This window comes from Danio rerio, chromosome 12 (assembly GCF_049306965.1).
Source record: "Danio rerio strain Tuebingen ecotype United States chromosome 12, GRCz12tu, whole genome shotgun sequence".
Classification (NCBI taxonomy): domain Eukaryota; kingdom Metazoa; phylum Chordata; class Actinopteri; order Cypriniformes; family Danionidae; genus Danio; species Danio rerio.
The window spans coordinates 31,707,107-31,727,928 of NC_133187.1; the positions used below are offsets into that span (position 1 = coordinate 31,707,107).

The 20,822-nt window shown below is 34.8% G+C and overlaps 1 protein-coding gene across 1 annotated transcript in view; it reads right to left on the bottom strand.

The window, feature by feature from the left end:
* atrnl1b (attractin-like 1b) overlaps positions 1-20,822 on the bottom strand; it is a 172,790-nt gene that overhangs the window by 37,184 nt on the left and 114,784 nt on the right. Inside the window, exon 26 of the mRNA XM_692563.11 lies at positions 17,351-17,429. Within this exon, the coding sequence (XP_697655.5) occupies positions 17,351-17,429 (79 nt within the window). The remainder of the gene's footprint in view (positions 1-17,350; positions 17,430-20,822) is intronic.

Here is a 20,822-nt window from a genome sequence, read left to right on the forward strand (position 1 = left end):
TTAATAGATGGAGTTGGGTCAAGTATGAAGTATACTTAGGTGAAAGCATTAATATAAGAAGTCATTATATTTATACAGTAGTTACCTTAATAGGCATTCTATGATTCACAAACAAATCCAGACTAATTTTTTTGTATTGATTGCTCAAGTTTCTGAACTCAATCAATTTCAAGCAGTGATCTACAGTATTTGCCTCAGTAAAAAAACAAAACAAAATTACATCTGGACTAAAGTCTTTTTTTTCTGCTTTTCTTTACAAATTTTGCATTCAAAATGTAAATAGCAATAGAGGAAAGTTTTTTTTAAGTCCTCCAGCATCCATCTAAAGATACATATTCTTGAAAATACATGTTTTTAAAAAAAAAGCTAACCAAAAAAATGCAACAATCTTGTTTGTCACTAAACATCTTTGTTAATAAATGTCCACCTTCTGTCTCAAAAAAAAGCATTATAAAATGGGCATGACTGGAATGTGTTAACTCTGCCAGCCCAACTAGTTTATGTCATTGTAAAGCTGTGTTCCCATCAAACGCAGATGACATCTGCTCCAGAACGACCCACTTCTGGAGGTGAAACTTTTTTTGCATTTACCAGTCCATTAATTCTATCTTCATTTAAATATTGATTCAGAGCTATTTGCTCTCTTTCATCCCTCTTTTTTTATAACATGTTTGCGCATTTGTGTGTGAAAGAGAAGGAAAAATGCGAGGAGAGGAACTGAGAAACTAAAATGACAAAGCATGACAGGGAGAGAGCAAAAGTGAGACGGCGTGAGAGATCATGGCAGAGAGAGAGAGAGAGTTGTGGCATGCTCTCATTGGTGCTAATAGATCTTCTCTCAGAAAACAGCCTGGCTTTGTTGACAGCCAAAAAACACCATCTGCAATTTATCCATCTCTCTCCATCACCTGCTATTACTCATCAGGCCCACTGCCTTTACTAGATCAGTGGCATCTCCATAACAATTATGCAAGACAAAGGCGGTCCATCACTGAGATATACATAGAAGCATCCACTCGAGGATGCAGCTGCCCTTTCCAGCCAGGCAACATTTTCGGTTCTGTTGTGTTGTGTGGAGAGGAAAAAAGTAGATCCACATCTATAATCTGCGTCATATAACTGCAATGGCTTGTTCGATCCTACAAACCAAGCTGTGCATGGAAAGGCGTTTTCACACAAAACTTGTAGGGGTTTACACTAAGGTCAGATTTGTTTTTATAATGCTTTGAAATGCTCTTAAAACCTTGCCCTAGGGTAGCACTGTGGAAACCTCAGAGATGTGAAATTGAGATTGATTGTTCATTGATTTTACTGTAGGCTTCGTGTTAAACCCTGCTGAAATCCCTGCTTTATAGCATTAGGACTTTTCTGTTAGACATTAAACAAGGGCTAAACCTCTCAAAACCATTTTGCCCACAAATACGACAATTAAATGCATTGGAATTTGTCCAATCCTGAAAACAAAAAAAGCCTAATAAAATTTTAAATAATAAAATGTTAAAGAATCATTCAGTCAAACTCAAAGTGAAATTCAGTCATTATTTTGGTCAAACCTTTTGGTCACACTTTACAATAAGGTTCATTAGTTAATGTTTATTAAAGCAATAAGGTTCATTAGTTAATGTTTATTAAAGCATTTACTAACATGAACAAACAATGAACAATACATTTACTACTGTATTTGTTCATGTTAGTTAACGTTAGTTAATGAAAATACAGTAGTTTATTGTTAGTTCATGTTAACTCATGGTGCATTAACTAATGTTAACAAGCATGGAATTGGATGTTAATAATGCATTAGTAAATGTTCAATTATGATTAACAAATGCTGTACATGTGTTGTTCATGATTAGTTCATGTTAGTAAATGCATTAACTAATGAACCTTATTGTAAAGTGTTACCAACTTTTTTTTTTTTTTTTTGATAGTCCGTTTGTTGAATACTTATATAATTTTACTGCAATGTAATTGTAACTTCAAATGTTAATTACACATTTACCAATAATGTAATATTAAACGCGTCACCTGATAAGACAAATAATGCCTGAATAATTATAAAAATCACTGTAATATTTTCCTTAAAAAATTAATTAACCATGTAAAGTATTAATTTCACATTAGAAATTATTATTCTTAAATATTCTACTTAAATATTTTAATTAAGGTAAAATGAAGGCACCTATGGTATTGTGTGGTTTAAGGTCTTTAAATTTACAAATGATACACACTGAAAAAAACGATTCAAAGATGATTCCTTGGATATATATATATATATATATATATATATATATATATATATATATATATATATATATTTTTTTTTTTTTTTTTTTTAAGTGGTTATAAACAATTTTTTTGGCTAAATATAAACAAACAAACTCAGTTAAACATTAATAAAATTTTGTTTGTTTGTTTGTTTGTTTGTTTGAATTCAATACAATTAAATTGTTTGCAACAATTTTACACAATTTTTTTCAGTGTAGTTGAACATGAAACAAGTTTATAAATATTCATTAGTGCAAGTGTAAAGTCTCCTCCTTTATATAATCTGCTTCTAATGCTGTCTGATTAGACATTAAACAAACTTGTTTGCATAAAGGATGAAATTTTTATTAAATGCCAAATGAAAAGAAAACAATATGTTATTGAAATGAAGAATGAAGCACTCACTCAAGTTTACCTTTTTTTGTACATTGGACTTCACTTTAATGAAAATATATTAAACAAACTCGATTAATGTAACCTTTTAGAATGAAACGGCCTGTTTTACTATAGCTTTTAGACCTAGGATCTTGGAATGTCACCATGTCTGACCTCACAGGGTTGGTCCACTCCCTGAACAGATACAGTGAAGGTAAAGAACTGAACACGGAGACTGCAAAGCCTAATTTAACCCAATGTGTGAAGTTGTGGACGTGGAGCTGCAAGCATCAGATGTGTGTCTAATATAGAGGTTACAGCTGGAAGGGCATCCGCTGCGTAAAACATATGCTGAATGGGTTGGCGGTTCATTCTGCTGTGGTGACCCCAGATTAATAAAGGGACTAAGCCAAAAAGAAAATGAATGAATAAATATGTATTCTATTTTTCCCTTTTAATTACCGATCATTCGATGCGCTTTGGTTCACTCTCTGTATTATGCTGCCTTACTGCCTGTATAGGTTTCAATCATGGTAGTTGGAAGGACGTAAAAACCTGCCATGTAAAAAACTACGGCGGTCATAGTTTGGTTTAAACCTTTGAGCATGAAAAAAAGTGAAGGCTGAAGTAGTGAAAAGTGAAAGTATAGGCCCCTATTACATCAGCACAGGACCTTATTGAAACCATGGTTGAAACCCAGAGAGGCAGTCATATATATATATATATATATATATATATATATATATATATATATATATATATATATATATATATATATATATATATATATATACATATATATACATTTTTTTATTAGACACATATCTGATGCTTGTATTTGCAGCAGCTCCTCGTCCACAACTTCACACACTGAGTTAAATTAGGCTTCGCAATCTCCGTGTTCAGTCCTTTACTTCCACTGTATCTGTTCAACTGAGTGAACGGAACCAACCCTGTGACGTCGGACAAAGCGACATTCCAAAATAGCGACACCCTAGATCTAAAATCTATAATAAAGCATGCAGTTTTCTGCTAAATGGTTACATTAATCAAGTTTGTTATACATTTCCTTTAAAGTGAAAATCTATTACCAAAATAATGTAAACATGACTGAGTGCTTCATTTCCCCTTTAAGAAGCAAGAAACAAACAGACTCATTAAGCACACAGTCAGTACAAACCTGCAGTTTTAAACAAATAAGGTGTTCGGAGTTATTTGTTCTTCCCTACAATTGAATACAATTCACTAGCAAATTCATAACGCTGTTGAGTTGATCAAAAATCCCTCCTGTATTGTAAATAAATATAAAATTCATGTAATTGTTGACTATTAAATGCAATTATGAACTCAGTCGGCTTTAGCATGTTGAAAAAAAAAAAAACTTTAAGACTGGATGCTGGAATGATGAGCAAATTCATTCTGACTAGCAGAGACTTGTCGGTGCCTAACTTGCAAACACATCTAAAATGTGAACAAATTATTCACTGTGTAAATTATGTAAATTAAGCAACTCACAATCCAACAAATTAATTACTGATGATAACTGAAAATGAGGTCTTGAACCAAGCAGGGAAATGTGCCAGACGAATGACATGGAAAGAAAAGTTTTCAGGAAACAAAAAGACATAGTAAAATGAAATCGCCAAATCATATTGCAAGAAGGCCCCTGACCTTGCTAAGACAATGCAATCCCCATATGTTTCCACAGCCTGTAATCCCCCCCCCCACCACCCCCCCCCCCACCCCCCCCGTTTATTTGTTCATGTTCAAGAATAATAAAGCAATCACTTGTGCATTATTGACCCATTTGACCCAGTTAATCATGAGGAACATCAATGACCTGATTAGCTCTTCAGAACATAGATTATGAAATTGGCTCAATTGGTAATTCCACAAAGAGCTTCTGATTGACTGCTCAAAAGACGTAACTTTCATCGGCTCAGGATTGAGGATGACATTGATCTGTTAGTGTTATCAAATATGTAGATCAGGGGCAATCAATTACGTTCAGCTGGTGGCTGGTTTTTCATTCTGAAACATGCCTGTAGGTCACACAATACAAACTTGATCCTACTGCTATTGTAGATACATTTTTCAATGTTTTAGAGTTAATAGATTGTGAAGGTTTATTTGTTATTATGTTTGAAAAAAATCTCTTTTAGTGACTTTAGCTCCGAATTAATCAAAAATACATTATTTCATTTCAAATGAACTGTTTTTAAATGTAAATAACAAGATTTCTATTTGACTCCTTTGTGGAAAAAAACAGATTGCACTTTTTACAGATAATACACATCCCTTTAACTCAGCTTTTGAAGTGTTACCATCAGGACACAGGTTTAGAATTCCTAAAGCCTGAATAAATGCTTATAAAAAGCCATTTATCTCAATTCCTGTTGTCAGATCACTGTTTGAAGTGAATGTGGTGGTTGTCAAGAATGATCTGCAGTAATATGTATGGGGCTAATTTTGTTTTTAAAATGTTAACTTATGTTGTTGTCTTGAGGAATGTTGCTATTGAATGATTGTTGTATGCAGCTGTTGTCTTAAATCCAGTGTTAAAGACACATTTCCTTTCTTTGCCAAGCAGAACAGACAATAAAAGTTTAAACTAAACTAAACTAAATATATTTTAAATGCCATTTATATTTATAGTAATGCTGAAAAGAGCTGTATGCTTCATATTTTTGTCTAACACATAATATATTACCATTCAAACCTACTAAAAAATCCTGAAAAGCAAACTGCATTATGGTTTCTACAAAAAATGACGCTATTTTCCCCCCACATTATTTCAAATTGAGCAACAATTACAATTGATTGAAGCAGAGCAGTACATCAGAATGATTTCTGAAGGCTTATGGAACACTGGAGGTTTGTTTAATCATGCTAAAAATTCAGATTTTTTTGTTTAAAAAAAGACTCTCATAGTAAACACTTAACCTAATAGAAATTAAGTTTACAATAAAATTTTGTAACTGTAGTTTTGATCAAATTGAAGCAGCATCAATGAGCCTCTTCAAATAGAAGAGCTAAAACATAAAAACCATTAGTCAGCATGTATATTATTTAAAAAAGCATACGTTTACATTATAGAATTCTAAATATGCAAACCAAGACTCTACTACAAATCAAACATATTTTAGTCTGCACCATCACTCTATAAATGCCCAGACTCATCTTTACTGCTGAGCTTTAAGCAGCAAAAAGCCTACAGTAAGCACTAACATGACTGCAACTTTTACTCCTCTTGTTATTGATATCTCTTATTAACAAAGCTAAAGTAAAAGTGGATACCGCAGTATAACAGCCTCTCTTAGGTGACCCACTATGAAAATTGAATGCAAATTGAAAATCTATACCTAATTGTAAAAAACAAAACATAATTTACACTGTTTTTAGCAATTTGCGATACATAAAACGAGCCAGATTAGTAAATGTTATCAAACATTACCAGTATAATCCCTCCATAAGCATGAATGTTCAGTTAAGTCCTTGTTGTCTCAAGAATTTGGGGATGATATATGATGGCAACATATCATAACTGCATTTTTAAAGAAATGTTGCCAAAGTCCAACATACAGTATGCTATCAATGCGGAACAGTTCATTCATGTTTTCATGACTTCGTAGTTAGATTATTATAATACTTTACAATATAGGTCTCAAACTCGATTTGTGGAGGGCTGCAGCTCTGCACAGTTTTGCTCCAACCGTAATCAAACGCAGCTGATTCAACTAATCAAAGTGTTCAAGACTACTACAGACTATTAAGCAGATGTGAGTTGGAGGTGAACTGAGAGTGGCAGTCTTCAGAAATAGAGTTTGAGACCATTTCTTTACAAGATTGCCCTGTAGATCTAATGAACAAAGTTCAGTTGGTTTTAAAACGCAGAAGATATGTTTAGCATGTTTACTTTGTAACCATTTTAAAATTCTGTAGATCAGTTAAAAACCCGAATGACTCCCATCTCCACAGTATTTAAGTGAGCTCATCCTGACTAAATATCAAAATCAACTAATTCAGTTCAAAAGGCAGACATTCTGTCAGTTTTCTAGATTAAAGACATGCCTCTTTACACAAGCATACCCAAAATACAAATATCAAACTTTAAAAAGAATGTCCTATAAATGATTGTTAGGCAGCATCATTCAGGCTAAGTGGAATGGGGAACACTGTAAGAAGAGTTTTGTCATGTTGGTCTCTCCTTTTCACAAGGTTCACATAATCGTAGATCCAGTCTATATCCAGAACAGATGGTTGTCATGTGAAATGGGAAAAAAATAAAAAGAAGGGACAGCATTATCAGAAACATTGATGCATGAGTCACTACACAGATCACATTAGTCAGCATGAACATTAACCAGGAACTGACTTGGACCTGCAGTTCTTCCACAATGGATGCTCTTTCTTGATGGCTTTAGACTGCTGTTCTGCCTCTTTTCTGGAGACTGAACCCCTGAATGAGTCTGATTTCTCTCAAGGTTTCATATGAATTTCCGTCAATTGGCTGAGGTTTGGTTGCTTGCCACGGTCACCTCTGGCTTACATGGTTGCTGTCCGCAGGGCTGCCGATCAGTGGATTGCCCTTCAACAGTAATTCAGCTAAACTGAATCCGTTTGTATCTAACTAGAAATACATTAGAATTGTACCACTACTCTGATACCAGCCAATGCTGTTATGGCTTTTTATCCTTTTTCCTGTTCATTTTATTGTCAAGCAGCTTTGACACAATATACACTGTATAAAGTGCTATTGAAATAAAGAAGACCCGACTTGACTTGAAGCCCTTTACCACAACACCTAAATTAACTAAAAAAAAAACAACTAAAAACTGATATTTGATTAATCTGAAAAGCACATACAGTACAGAAACAAAAGAAAATATGATGGAAAACTTGAAATACAAAGTAATTTTTCAGTATCTCTGACAACATATTGCATGAAAGACACATCCTCCGATTTAATTGCCAAATATTAAAACTCTCTGAGACAGTTTGTACATTCTCAGAAACAAAGGAGGTTGCCCACTGAGCACCTCACTGCATTTTTCCACTTCAAAAATTTCCAGATTACAGAATATACTAGATGCAGAAATGTTAGACCATGCATTCATAACTTTGAGACCTGATTATTGTAATGCACTTCTGGCTGGATGCCCGATTGTTTCCATAAATAAGCTGGAGTTTGTTTAAAACACTGTAGCCAGAGATCCAACCAGGTCCATAAAATATGATCGCATTAGTCCAATATCATCACTGGTGAAATGATTACATGCCAATACTTTGTAACATCAAAAAGCTTTCAGTCACCCCTCAGTACAATGCAGATCTCCAGCCTTCTTATTACTCTTTATGCCCATAGTGTTATACACAGTGCCACATGCATTCATGCTATAAGATGTAGGACAGCGTTTTTTATAGGGCATTTTCAACATGCTTGTGAATTCAGAATATATTTAACAATACTGAAGAATGAAACTGGAAGGTTTTCCCTTTAAAGATGAGTACAGATGAAAGCAATGTATTATGCATGCTAGACCAGCAGGTGGTGTCGCTTTGTAAAGAAACTCTGAATTTTTTTTTTAATGAAATGATAATTTGCAATAACATGTTTGCTTTCCATTACTAGTCTTATCTGACTTCAATCAGATGTTATTCGACTGGCAAAGATTACATTTTCAGTTACTCTAAAACTGAAAATATAAGTTACAAATAAGTTACTCTAAAAATAGCATGCAATAGGCTAAGTCCACGAAGTAGTCAGCTTTATTTTTTTGTTTAAAATTCTTAAACGCATGCTGCTGCATGACGAGGCACATCCGGTGTGCAACCCCCTTTCTGATGGTCTTGCTGCAGACAGGTTTTGCATCCTTGTTGAAACTCACACTGATAGCAATCAAAGATTTCTGTTAATTTGGCAAGCTGAGCACATTCTGTAGTGTACAGGAGACAAAGCGGAGATGAATTGACAATAGTCTACAACCAATCAGGATGCAGAACAAAAAAAAAGCATGCACTAATAAAAATCCACAAAATTGCGAGGCCGTGAAATGTGAACCGCATTATAGCGAATGACCACTGAACCTCAAAAGCATCCATTTCTTCAAGCGCTGCAAATAGCAGCAATGGTGATCCAGAAAGTAGGTTGGATCATATGAAACGTGATCTATCACCAAACAAACTGCCCATCAAATATTTGGGATTAATTTACAGGTCACAAATATACAAGTCATATGCATATGCATGCCTTAGCATAGTCTTAGTGGATCGGAGGTCAGTCTCTGTTTGAATGTTTTCCCAATGTTGGTGTTCCCAAAAAGACATGCAGTACAGGTGAATTGGATGAACTAAGTTGGCCGTAGTGTATGAGTGCGCTCACAAGTTTGTGCACTCTGAACATATGCCTGAGTAATTGATGTTTTTTCTGCTATAGCAACCCCTAACAAAGCAGGGAGAAAGCTAAAGAAAAGAGAGTGAATGAGAAACGCATGTCTTTGATTTACCATCTTCAACCAAATGGTTCTAGTTTAGATCCATTCGTTCAGAGAGAACTGCTGCAACTCTGAGCAATGCATGTATCATTTGTACACATCGGTTTGTGTGAACTTGTGATTTAACGAACTCCGAGAGAGTTCCCACAGCTGAACTTGAAAAGCGAGGGCGAGTATTTGTCATAGGCTAAAGGTTCCCTTGTGAGCGTGTGATGAATGAAGTGGAAGCAGAGCCTCTGTGTTCGGAGTCACAAATGCCGTTTGCAAGGCTCTCATTATGGGCAGAAACTTTTTTTTTGCGGAATGATCAGAGTTGCTTTTCTGCAAGACTGGAGAAGGAGCAGAAGCATTTGTGTCATCCCGATTCCATCGGGTTCTTTTTATCTGCATAATGTGTCCTTTCCTGACCATTTTGTGTCACGCGGGATTCTAGCTCATTCATTAAGCTAAGTAATAAGGCTCGGTTTTAATTATAGCTTAGTTGAGGATGTCTAGATTTTGAAAATATCAATAGCTTAAAGCCAATTATCATATCATTGACATGCTAAATGCCTATAACCAACCAAACAATTATTAATGAATAATCATCACTCAAAGTGATTGAAAACTCTAAATTAGATTTAGAGTAGAGTCGCCATACTGCAGAGCAATAGCTCACTTCTCTTTCACATTCATAAATCCACATCTCGGGCTGTGGGCCAGAAAGACTGCTTTTATATTGGGGCTGAAACTATGACCTTTAATTAATATTAAAGAGGATAAAACTCTCGGTTCCCATTGCCTGAAGTTTGCTGATGCCCTTGAAAGAGAAACCTGCTTTATAACACATGGCCCTATCGCAGAGATAAAAAGTTTTATCATAACTTCTTCATTTTTCATAATAATGGATACTTCCAGAAAAAGCCAAGCATGTACTCGGCAGCCCTGGAATATAATACAGTCTATATAAATTTATCCTGTCTATAGTAGCCTAAAATGGATGCAGATATCAACAGCAAAGGCCACCACAGTCAAATAAGTATGTGTACACTTTATTCCTTAACACTAATGTGTTAATCATTCAACACCATATTTAAATATATTAGGGGTGTAACAGTACATAAAATGATGGTTAGGCAGACAAACTGCTTCAGCATTTGGGAATGCATTTCTATTCTCTTTATCAAACTGGATTATTTATAGATCAGGCTAAAAAACATTAATCTTAAAGACAATCTCAGTTTATTCCTAACGCAATTGATATGCTTTATATTTTAAGCATTATAAACCAATTATAATCAAACATGTTTTACATCAAATAATCAAGACATCAGTAGTTATGTTTTCATCCACCTATTTTTATGTAAATTTTTGATTATCACAAAAAAAATGCGTGATGTAAATGCTAAGATGCTCATAAATTTTGAAAATGTGGGTAAATTAACTAGGATAAACATTTTATTCGATACAAAAAAAAATGTGCAAAGACTACGATGGATACACAAATAAATTCCAGTATGTGCTTTTAAAAAGTATATGACTCGGTTTTAACAGATCATGTGATGATAATAATAGATGCGATGGACAGCATTACTGGACAAACCAGTGGAGCGAGCACATTATAAAATATCAGAAATGATATTTTGGTCATGTTAACCAAAGTCCGCCATCAGAGTGGTTCAGTATTATATTATTAGTATTATTATTGAAATCAACAACAATTTGTCAATGTTATAAAAATGTTTGATTAGGTTGATTACATGTCACAAGATTGATTCACTAGACCGATGCACTAATAGCACATTGAGGACATCTGCTGATCACTCAGAGCAGAAGGATCAAGTAAATTAAAAACTCTAAAGGTCTTTGCACACTGAAGTCTGACATTTTTGTATGCATTTTTTCCGTATTCATATGCGAAAAATTCATCACGTAAAAAGAAACCTTGCACACTGTCCAATGCGTAATAATTAATTCAACATGAAAAAACAAAAAAAAAAACATTTCAGAATCAGTTCAAGCAGAGATAGTCTGTTTTCCTCTCCTACAAAGTAGATATAAAAAAGGGAATAGACATATTGTGTTTATTTAATACTAGCCTTCATAGAGAGGAAGGAGAGTTCTCCACCTCATCAAAGAGCTGCGCTATGATTATACTGAAATGCAAAGTTTATTTCAGAAAATCTGTGGAATTTTCATACATTGCTTGTGATGCTTCACATATTCACGGATGTAAACAAATCCTGAACAGAGATTGGCAGTACCTATAGACATTATAATCCACGTTGACGTGTCGAAGCAACGGACCGAAAGCAGACCATGCTTTCTATTATAATGTCTAGGCAGTGCGTCAAATGTATCGACACACACACAGATCAAACAGCAGCAGGGTAGAGATGCACCAGTCACTGAATCCAGCATATAGGGGTTCTCAACTGTCTGCCACTTTCTGTCTTTATTTTATGCACTGCGTCTATCATAAAGTTATCTGTAGCTCAAATTAGTTAAAGTCTAGATCAGATATCCGGCTGGCCGGAAATGCGATATGCACAAAAATATAGCAGCATTTTTATGACACTATATAACATTACTTCATATTTTTACAGTACTGTGATGGTTGGGTTTAAGGTAGGAATAGGGGTAGGCGTTAAATAATACAATTTATTGGGTTAAATTAATAGGTAGCATAATAATACTCGTTACAATGACTGTTTTTGTTACTGTGACGGTTGGGTTTAGGGTTGAGGTGGGGGTAGACATTAATAAAATACAATTAACGGGAAATTTAATAAATAATATAAATTATTTTCATTAACGTCTGGCAGCAACCATGTCTGATCTAGCAACAAACTTTCAAATGACAGCATTCTGTATTTAGCTTTTTGCTTGTTTGGTGGCTCTGAATGGTGATAACACCTCTCAAAGCGCTTTTTCGTATGCGAAAAGCTGTAAAAATTAAATAATTAAGTAGATAGATAAATAAATAAATAAAAATTAAAAATTTAACACGGTAAAAAAAAAAAAATTTTAACGGGAGAAAGTTTCGGAAGCAGTGTGCAATATCCTTAAGAGTTCAATCAAAGCAGGGTAAATCTGTCTTCAGCTACTACGCCCACTACTACTGGAATCAGCTTCCAGAAATGAACAGATGTGCTCCAACATTAGGTACATTCAAATGAAGACTGAAAATCCATCTGTTTAGCTGTGCCTTTACTGAATGAGCACTGTACTACGTCTGACAGATCACACTGTATACTGTATGTCTTTCATCTGTTTTTCATTCCTTTAAAGTCTGTTTTAACACATTTTAATCTATTTTATGTTTTTAAATCATTTTTATTCTTTGTTGTTTTTATTTCTTAGACTTGTTTCTTTAATAATTTGTATTCATTTTGTGAAGCACTTTGAATTACCAATGTGTATGAAATGTGCTATATAAATAAACGTGCCTTGCTGGTCACATAATCTAACAATAAACAATTATGGTCTCTTGTCATTGTGGACACAAATATATTTCTAAATGCTGCACACTGGTGGTGGATGGGAAGATTTCCCCCAAAAATTTGTAAAGTGCCTTGACTGTGTAGAAAAGCGCTATATAAATGTAAGGAACTATTATTAGTATTATTATTAATATTACAGTTATCATGCTTTGTGTTAATCGGTCTTTAGGAAAAATTTATACTAGGCACGGTTGCCCTGATTCAAGTCGGGGCACTACTGTCCCCCCTCCCTGACTACCCACACTCCCATTACATTTTTGTTTCTGAGCCCAACACACCTGCATCATCAATGCGATTGCTTAGAAGAAAACAGAAAGAGAACTGCTCTCGCTCAGTACAACAAAGATTGATTTTGTATTGTTGCTGTGCAGTATTTTGAGTCATTTAGGATGCAGTAACAAATGGCCGAATATTTCGCTGAACACATCCATTGCTTTTGATGCTCAAGGTGGCAGCTGAAGTGCAGCGAGGAGTTGGCATCTTTGAAAAAACTACAACGGTTTCAATCCATTAATATGTAACAACAGATCCATAAGAAACAGTCCTTAAAAATGATGTTGCATCTTTAGTTTTGCACTCACACTAGTCAAACGCATAGCCTAATGTGACTACACCCTTAAGAGTGTTTTTGTGTGTGCAGACTGTATGACATTGTACTGTGAAATGTCAATGCCCTCGCCGTCTGTTTTACACAAGTCATTCCTCTTGCTCCACACTGACATTTAGTACAGACGTCCGTCATTTGCACTCTTGAAAAGGTGCAGAGCCACTCTAGAACCGGTGCACACAACAAAACCTATTAAAATTCTCCCAATAGTTTGTTCAGACAGTCAGAGACAAAACCTAAATGCTAAGTCCGTCTGGAGTGCAAATCTTCACGTTAACAAATCAAACAAGAGTCAACAGACATCATCCCACCGAGAAACCATCTATTTGCAGTTTCATCTGAATCGATTAAAACATCCTATTGCCCAAATGATTACGCGATAGGACACAGCAGAGGCATGTAACCTTCATTATGAGTATATTTGCTCCTCTTCAGGCACTCGCAGAAGTGAATTGGATGAGACTGCATGTTAGACGAAATTCAATAACTCAGGACGACACGGTTTCATTATTCTTAATCACCCCTGTTCCGTCTTGTTCATTTAATTTTTCATTTCAGCATGGGGTTTGCAATCATTGGTCCGAACAGTGGGAGAGGTTTTTTTCTTTCTTTCAATAAGACAAATCATAAAACACGAGGGCGGACGAGGGCGATGCCCATAGACGAACCTGTTTGTGTTGCTCACTGGAGAGCAAAGATAAGATGGTTTAATTGCACTTTCTGTAATCTTCCCTCCCACTGTCTAATTTCTAGCTGTAAGAAACCAGGCTGTTGATAATTCATTCTCCAAAAAGGCAAGATAAATATTCCCCCCACAAAGACAACAGATGCCTTGTTTTCTAAAGATTGATCTGTTGTATCATGCAGCACAGCAATAACCCCAGGCAGAGAGCTATGACTGCTGAAAACTCAACAAAAAATAAAAAAAAGTTATGGAATAAATTTATTTCTGCATTTTCACACGCTAAAAGAAATGTTAATCACCTACACGAATGCGAACCAACCCACAGGTTCCAAAGACAACAACGTAAGTGACTCTGCCCGTGTAATGTTCCACTGCAGTAAATGCAAAACACCATTATCAAGCCCTGCGGCATCAGACGGCAGTCCTCTAATGCACCTGCTCTGCATTATCACTTAACATCAGTTTGAAACACACATATACAGACTAACGCCATAACATTAATGTGATGAATCAAATCCGAGACCCCGAACGCATTTCTTCCTTCATTAAACATAAGCTAGTATACACTTTTCAGAGTTGTCACACCAAGTCTTGATTTGAAATCTTTATACCACTGTGAAATGTTATGTGGTTTCACAGGGGCAATTTGTCTTTTACATTTTGACGTCAATTCAAATGTTTGGTCAGCACATAGACTACCTGACAAAAGTCTTGTCGTAGATCTCAGATGTAAGAGTAACAAATAATAACTTGACTTCTAGTTGATCATTCGGAAAAGTGGCAGAAGGAAGATTTTTTAGATGAATGATCTGTTGAACTGCATCCCAATCATCACAAATACTGCAGAAGACCTATTGCAACCTGCACTGACCCAAGATTCTCACAGAAATCAGTCAGGTTTGGTGAAGGAAAAATCATGGTTTGGGGTTACATTCAGTATGGGGGATCTGTAGAGTGGATGCCAAAATCAACAGCCAGAGGTATTAAGACATTTGTGTTTCCGATTACATTACAAACCACAGAAGAAGGCAAATTCTTCTGGAGGATAGCGCTCCTTGTCATACTTCAGCCTCCACATAAAAGTTCCTGAAAGCAAAGAAGGTCAAAGTGCTCTAAGATTGGCCAGCCCAGTCAACAGACATGAACATTATTGGGCATATCTGGGGTAAGATGAAAGAGGAGGCATTGAAGATGAATCTAAAGAATCTTAATTAACTGCAAGATTGCTTTCTTTGACTTTTCAAGTGACTTTATTATTAAGTTATTTGAGTCGTTGCAGAGATGTATGGATGCAGTCCTATATGCTCATGAGAATCATACACAATATTTATTATTTTTCACCATAACTTTATATATTATACAGTGCATTATTTCTGTTAAAAACCAAGACTTTTGTCAAAGCAAAGTCAGACCTGACTGTCCTATTTACATAATTAAAAATCAAGACATATTTTATTTTGGTAAAATAAGCGTAATCTAGAGGCCTTTGTCTTTCATAAAAGCCTCTTCTGATATTTTTATTATTATTTGTTGTTCCTAAAACTTGGATAGGCAACAAGGCTTGTCAGGTAGTGTATGTGTGCTGTTTTGTCCTAAATTGTAAACTACAGTTAAATTTAAAATATATATATATATATATATATATATATATATATATATAATAATAATAATAATAATTTAAAAAGTGTTTATTCAAGCAAAACAAAACCATAAACATGAAGCAATAAGTGAAAATTCAGCATTGCTGTCACCGTAATAAATTAAAAAATATTACAATAATAGTTAAAAAGTTATTACACTTTTTCTTTTCATAATTTAAAAATATTAATGTAGGTTTGTTAAATAAATGTAGCATTTAAACATTTTATGTATGCATAAAACATTAAATAAAATTGAATAAGAGAATTTATTGTCCATTGAGAGATTCAATATATCATAATATCCATGAGATTAGCCACCTGAATGAATTTAGCTAGATTTGCAAGCACTGTGCTTCAACACAAGGGCTAAAGCTAAACCCAAAAAAGGGCAAATGCAACAGTGCAAATATCCGGGCAGATGACAAGAAGATGTTCTTGAGAATTTTCTAGGGAACGACGCACTGAACGAAATCAAAGGCAAGCACTCTGATTTGTGTTGAGCACTGCTGCTTTTTAGATATTCCCTTGTTTGATCTCTTGGCCAAATTCAGTGTAGTAGAGAACATTTGCATAATGGAAGTTATAAACATGTCCTCTGCTTTCAACTCGTGTCTTTCAAAAAGTCAGTCAGGACAAAAGGCATTCAAAGGAAAGGGCGCAGAGCAGGACGGCTTCTTCGCTTACGATCATACGAGCTGAAAGTTATAAAGCAATAAATGACCACCATTTGCATGCGATGGAAACAGCCTCAACAAAAATCCCTGTTAGTTTCATTTCCGTCTCCACCAGTCCCATGCTGCCAAGACAAAAATAAATAAATAAAAAAACAACGTGACCTTGTCAAATGATTGGCGCCAAAATGAGACGCGCGTCACCAAGGCTCTTTCTTGATCAAGACAAAAAGGAAGGAGAAAATACATTTTCAGAAGCAATTATTTTTCTGGAGTGCCTCCTCAAACTTTTCAATCATTTCAAATTAAAAGATAAAAGCTTTTTTGAGAGTACTTGAGGGCAGAAACAAACAGATAATCTGAACCTGTGGAGTGCAGCTCTGCAGTGAGCCGAATGCTAATGGTGGACGCCCATCTGCCCCCATCACACATTATTGGATTTAATTCTTTAGATGAATGCAGCTTTGGATCACGCCAGTCATAACTCTTGCTTATTTCCATACATCAATTAGGACAGAGGCAAAAGAGATCAACATCCCTGATTATCAACGTCAATTCTGTCCGCTAAATGGAATAAATGCATTATGGACACTAAGACATTGGCCAACCAATCCTGTGAATATCTTCTAGTAACTCAGGGTACTTTTGGATTAGCCAATAAGCTTATTTATCCCTAAAACCCTGTTGATTTCTTCTAAAACTGCTACGGTGAAATCAAGAAAGACTAGAGAAACAGTGAAATTATGGCATCACTCTACACAATGTGCAGACATCTGCTGCGCTTATCGCTCAGTCTGCTCTAAACTGCATTAGATAACTCTTGTCAGAGCTAATTGGCTCATAAGGGCCTCTAATTAGGAAGATGGGCATGTTTGTAAGCACTGGACTTTGTTGAGCTATTTCATGTGGCTGACAGGCTTTATATGTACGACTTAGCATCTAATCAAATTCCATGAGAAGGAACAAACAACACCACAAATAAGAAGAACAGATTTACAATGTCAAGTGATGCAATGCATTGGACACGACATTCAATCAGCAGATATTTGACTGTTTTGAAATGACCAGGAGAAAGTGTTTAACATTAGATTATTTTCATGTAAAGGAATGCTTTTATGTTTTGTGACATACCTCTCGTCGCCTAGAGGCCCAACAGGTCTGTTTGATCTTCCACACCACAGCAGCAACCAGCAATAGGGACAGAAAACAGCTGTAGGTTAAAGAAATAAAACACTGAGTAAATCATTTTATTAAATCAATAGTATGGTTCTAGTAAACTGTTAATGCCAAAAAAACACAGACAGAAACTTGGAATTCAGTGAATATTATGTTGAACAGTAGTGTAAAAGCTGCATGAAACCTTGAAACATTATTAATGGTGCAGTATGTAAGTTTGACACCCTGTGGTTAAACTAGGTATTGCACACCTGGTTCAAAACAAATGAAAGCGCAGGTTGCCAGATTGACGACACCAACAGCAACTGCCGAATTAAACCGTGTTCTAAATAAAAGCAGCGGCACGTGAAAAAAATATGTTTGTTCTAACCAACACCTGAAACTTAAATTTTATAAATGACTTCTAAATGTTCTTGCAGCTGAACAACAGAAAGACAATGCTCCCCTAAGGTACACCTCATGTGCTTAATTCAGTGTTAAATGGTAATAATGTGAGTTTGAATGCCATTTTACATCACATTTATTGCCATACTACCGTAAGCAGCAGCAGATAGTTCACCTCAGATCTTGAAAAAAAACTATTTGAAATGCAACTTTAGTGCAAGCCAACAGGTATCAGTTCATTATGTACATTTGATATTGTTAAAAAAAGTTTAATATCTATTAATTAGATATTACATATTACCATTTCATTGGAGTGCAGTAAGTGCACTATTCTGCGTCTCTGAATGGCTGTATTTAATTTTCTGTCATGTTTCGTCTTGTGCAAACAGCCAAATAGCTTACTAATCTCAGTGTTGTTAGGACACAGGGTTACAATGTAACCTGCTCACCTAATGTTTACGTTCAAAATATTTATATTATTTGCTAATTAATAACAACCTCATGTGGAACTCTAAATCTGCGTCTCATTTCGGTGTCTGCTACTATCCACCAGAGGTCGCATTTTAGTCCTGGATGCATACTTTGAGAGCCTTTTTAACTGAATGAAAGAAATATGGGTTTTTTCCAACAAGGCAACTGCTGAAATAAAATTGGCTAAATTTGCATTGGACGGGTTAAATGGCCAAAACAAAGACAGCCATTCTGGCAAGGAAAGTACATTTTCAAAGCAGAATTTTTGACTTTAGCATGTTTTTCAGATAAACAGGTAGTTTCACTTAACACTTTTTTTTTTAATCTGCAAACTTATTATTAAAATACTAATATTATGCTCTTTTATGTTTTTTTACTGAGTCAAAAACGTCAGCACCTTTAAAAAATTACTAGCCTTCAAAAAAATGCAAAAGAGCCAACCTAACAGCTCAATATAAAATTTGTTTTCTATTGACCATTTATGTTTTTTACTAATGCACGAATGCTATAAAACATCATTTCATTAATCTTTTTACAGCAGTTTCCTTATACGCATGTGTTAAAAAAAAGCTTTGCATTATGCACAAGAATGGCTCAGAGACAGATTTATGTTTATAGCATTCAACAGATGGCAAATCTGAACATTACCACTGGATAAAAACATTTACATTTTAAACAGAACAATGTGAAACTAATCTCACAAAATATGATTTAATAAGACAATTTCTTCATTTGCATATTAGTAAGCTTGTCAAGATTAATTCCACATTGGAATTAGCATGGCTCATATTAAGTTGGGAAACAAAGCTTTTTATTTTGTTCTTAAAGGTACATTGATGATAAAACATGTTTTCAGTTATTTTTTATGACTACTGACTAGGCATGGGACGATAACGTAGTATACCGCAGTTTGGAAAAGTCAAGGTTTTAAAACTGAAAAACCTTTCTGTTATACCATCCCTACGATATATAAGATTATCCTTTTTTCTTTTAGCACAACAATACCCCCAGCAGAAAGAATATTCAAAGATGCCATTTTAAATTGTAAAAAAATAAATCTGTTCATGATATTAATGAAGACAGCAGATGTCAATGATCCATTTGAATTATTTAGCCTGATGTAGTTAACTGCGACAAAATATTTTACATGTTTTTCAAAATAAAATATATATTTTAGAGCTGTAATCACAATACCGTGAAACCATGATATTTTCATCCAAGATTATCATACCATCAGAATCATTTGCCAAATACTGACTAGGGTTGCATGACATTGAAAAATTACATTGCAATATTTAGTTTTTCTGCAATATATCATGATTATAAATATAGTTTCGCAAGATGATTATTTGTAAAGAAGTCCTAGTTTCATATTGATTGAACTAATTTGTAGGGGAGGAAGTGCGTCTGCATATTTACAAATATAATAAATTATGCTAAATAAAATACATTTATGCACAGATGAAAACAAAAGAACAAAAATAAATATGAAAAAAGGTTTTCAGTGGAGTCGAACAGTATTAAAGTGTAGAAATTCAATATGTAAAATGTAAAATAACACAGCATATAGTCAATATTGTAATAAATTACTAAACAATTGATATTTGTTAAAGCAGCAAACAATTTCTTGTGCCCAAATGGTTTAAATTCACTTAAAATCTTACAGTTACAGGCCTTAAAAACACAACTAAAGTCTTTCATATTATTAGATTAAATTTAAACAGCATGTTCTAAACTATTTTCTGGTTAATTATAAACATAACTTGACAGATTTCAGATCCTGTGTTGTGGCTATTGCAGATTCCCACATTGTGATATCGATGCTTAAACGATATATTGCGCAGCCCTACTACTGACTACTTCCATTTGGACATAAAATGCAATGTGCTATATTATTACCTGTAATTGGCATCAAGGGTCAACATTACATGATATTCTGACATTTAGACTAACATCGTCACAGATTGTTAAAAGACTTTAAAGTCCATCAACTGTGAATAAATACTGGAAAATCATCCTTTTCTTTAAAGAAAAAAATGCAATGCTGAAATTGTGTGCAGTGTTAAGAGTCAAAACATTTTTGAAACTTAAAGAAGGCCTTCTAGTGGTCAAGCACAGAAATCTGCTCATCTCAGTCAAGTGTTAGTGTCTGTCGATGTGCTTCAAAAGGCAAATTTTAAAACCGCGCCAACAGCGTAGCCATGAATTGTGGGGGAAATTGCTTTTGCTGACTGTATTGACAGAGATATGTGAGCATTTGTAAACATCTCCGTGTGAAATTAATTCACAGTTCATGCAGATGAAAAAAAAGACAGAAAAAAAGAATGATGAAATCCTTTAAAGCTTTCAAACGCATGCCATCTTGGGCTTGTTTGAAGATAATAGCAAATTGGAGACGAATGGGAAAGAGAGAAACTTGAATGGCTCGATTAAGTAGCGGTGCAGGAGAAATCCCCCTTCAGATCGAAGCCTTTCATCCGGTGCAATGCAGACAGTAAACAGGACTTAATCCCCTCCGCAGTTCCACCTGGAATCCGAATTAATACGAGAAATAAAGCAATTAAAGGTTCTC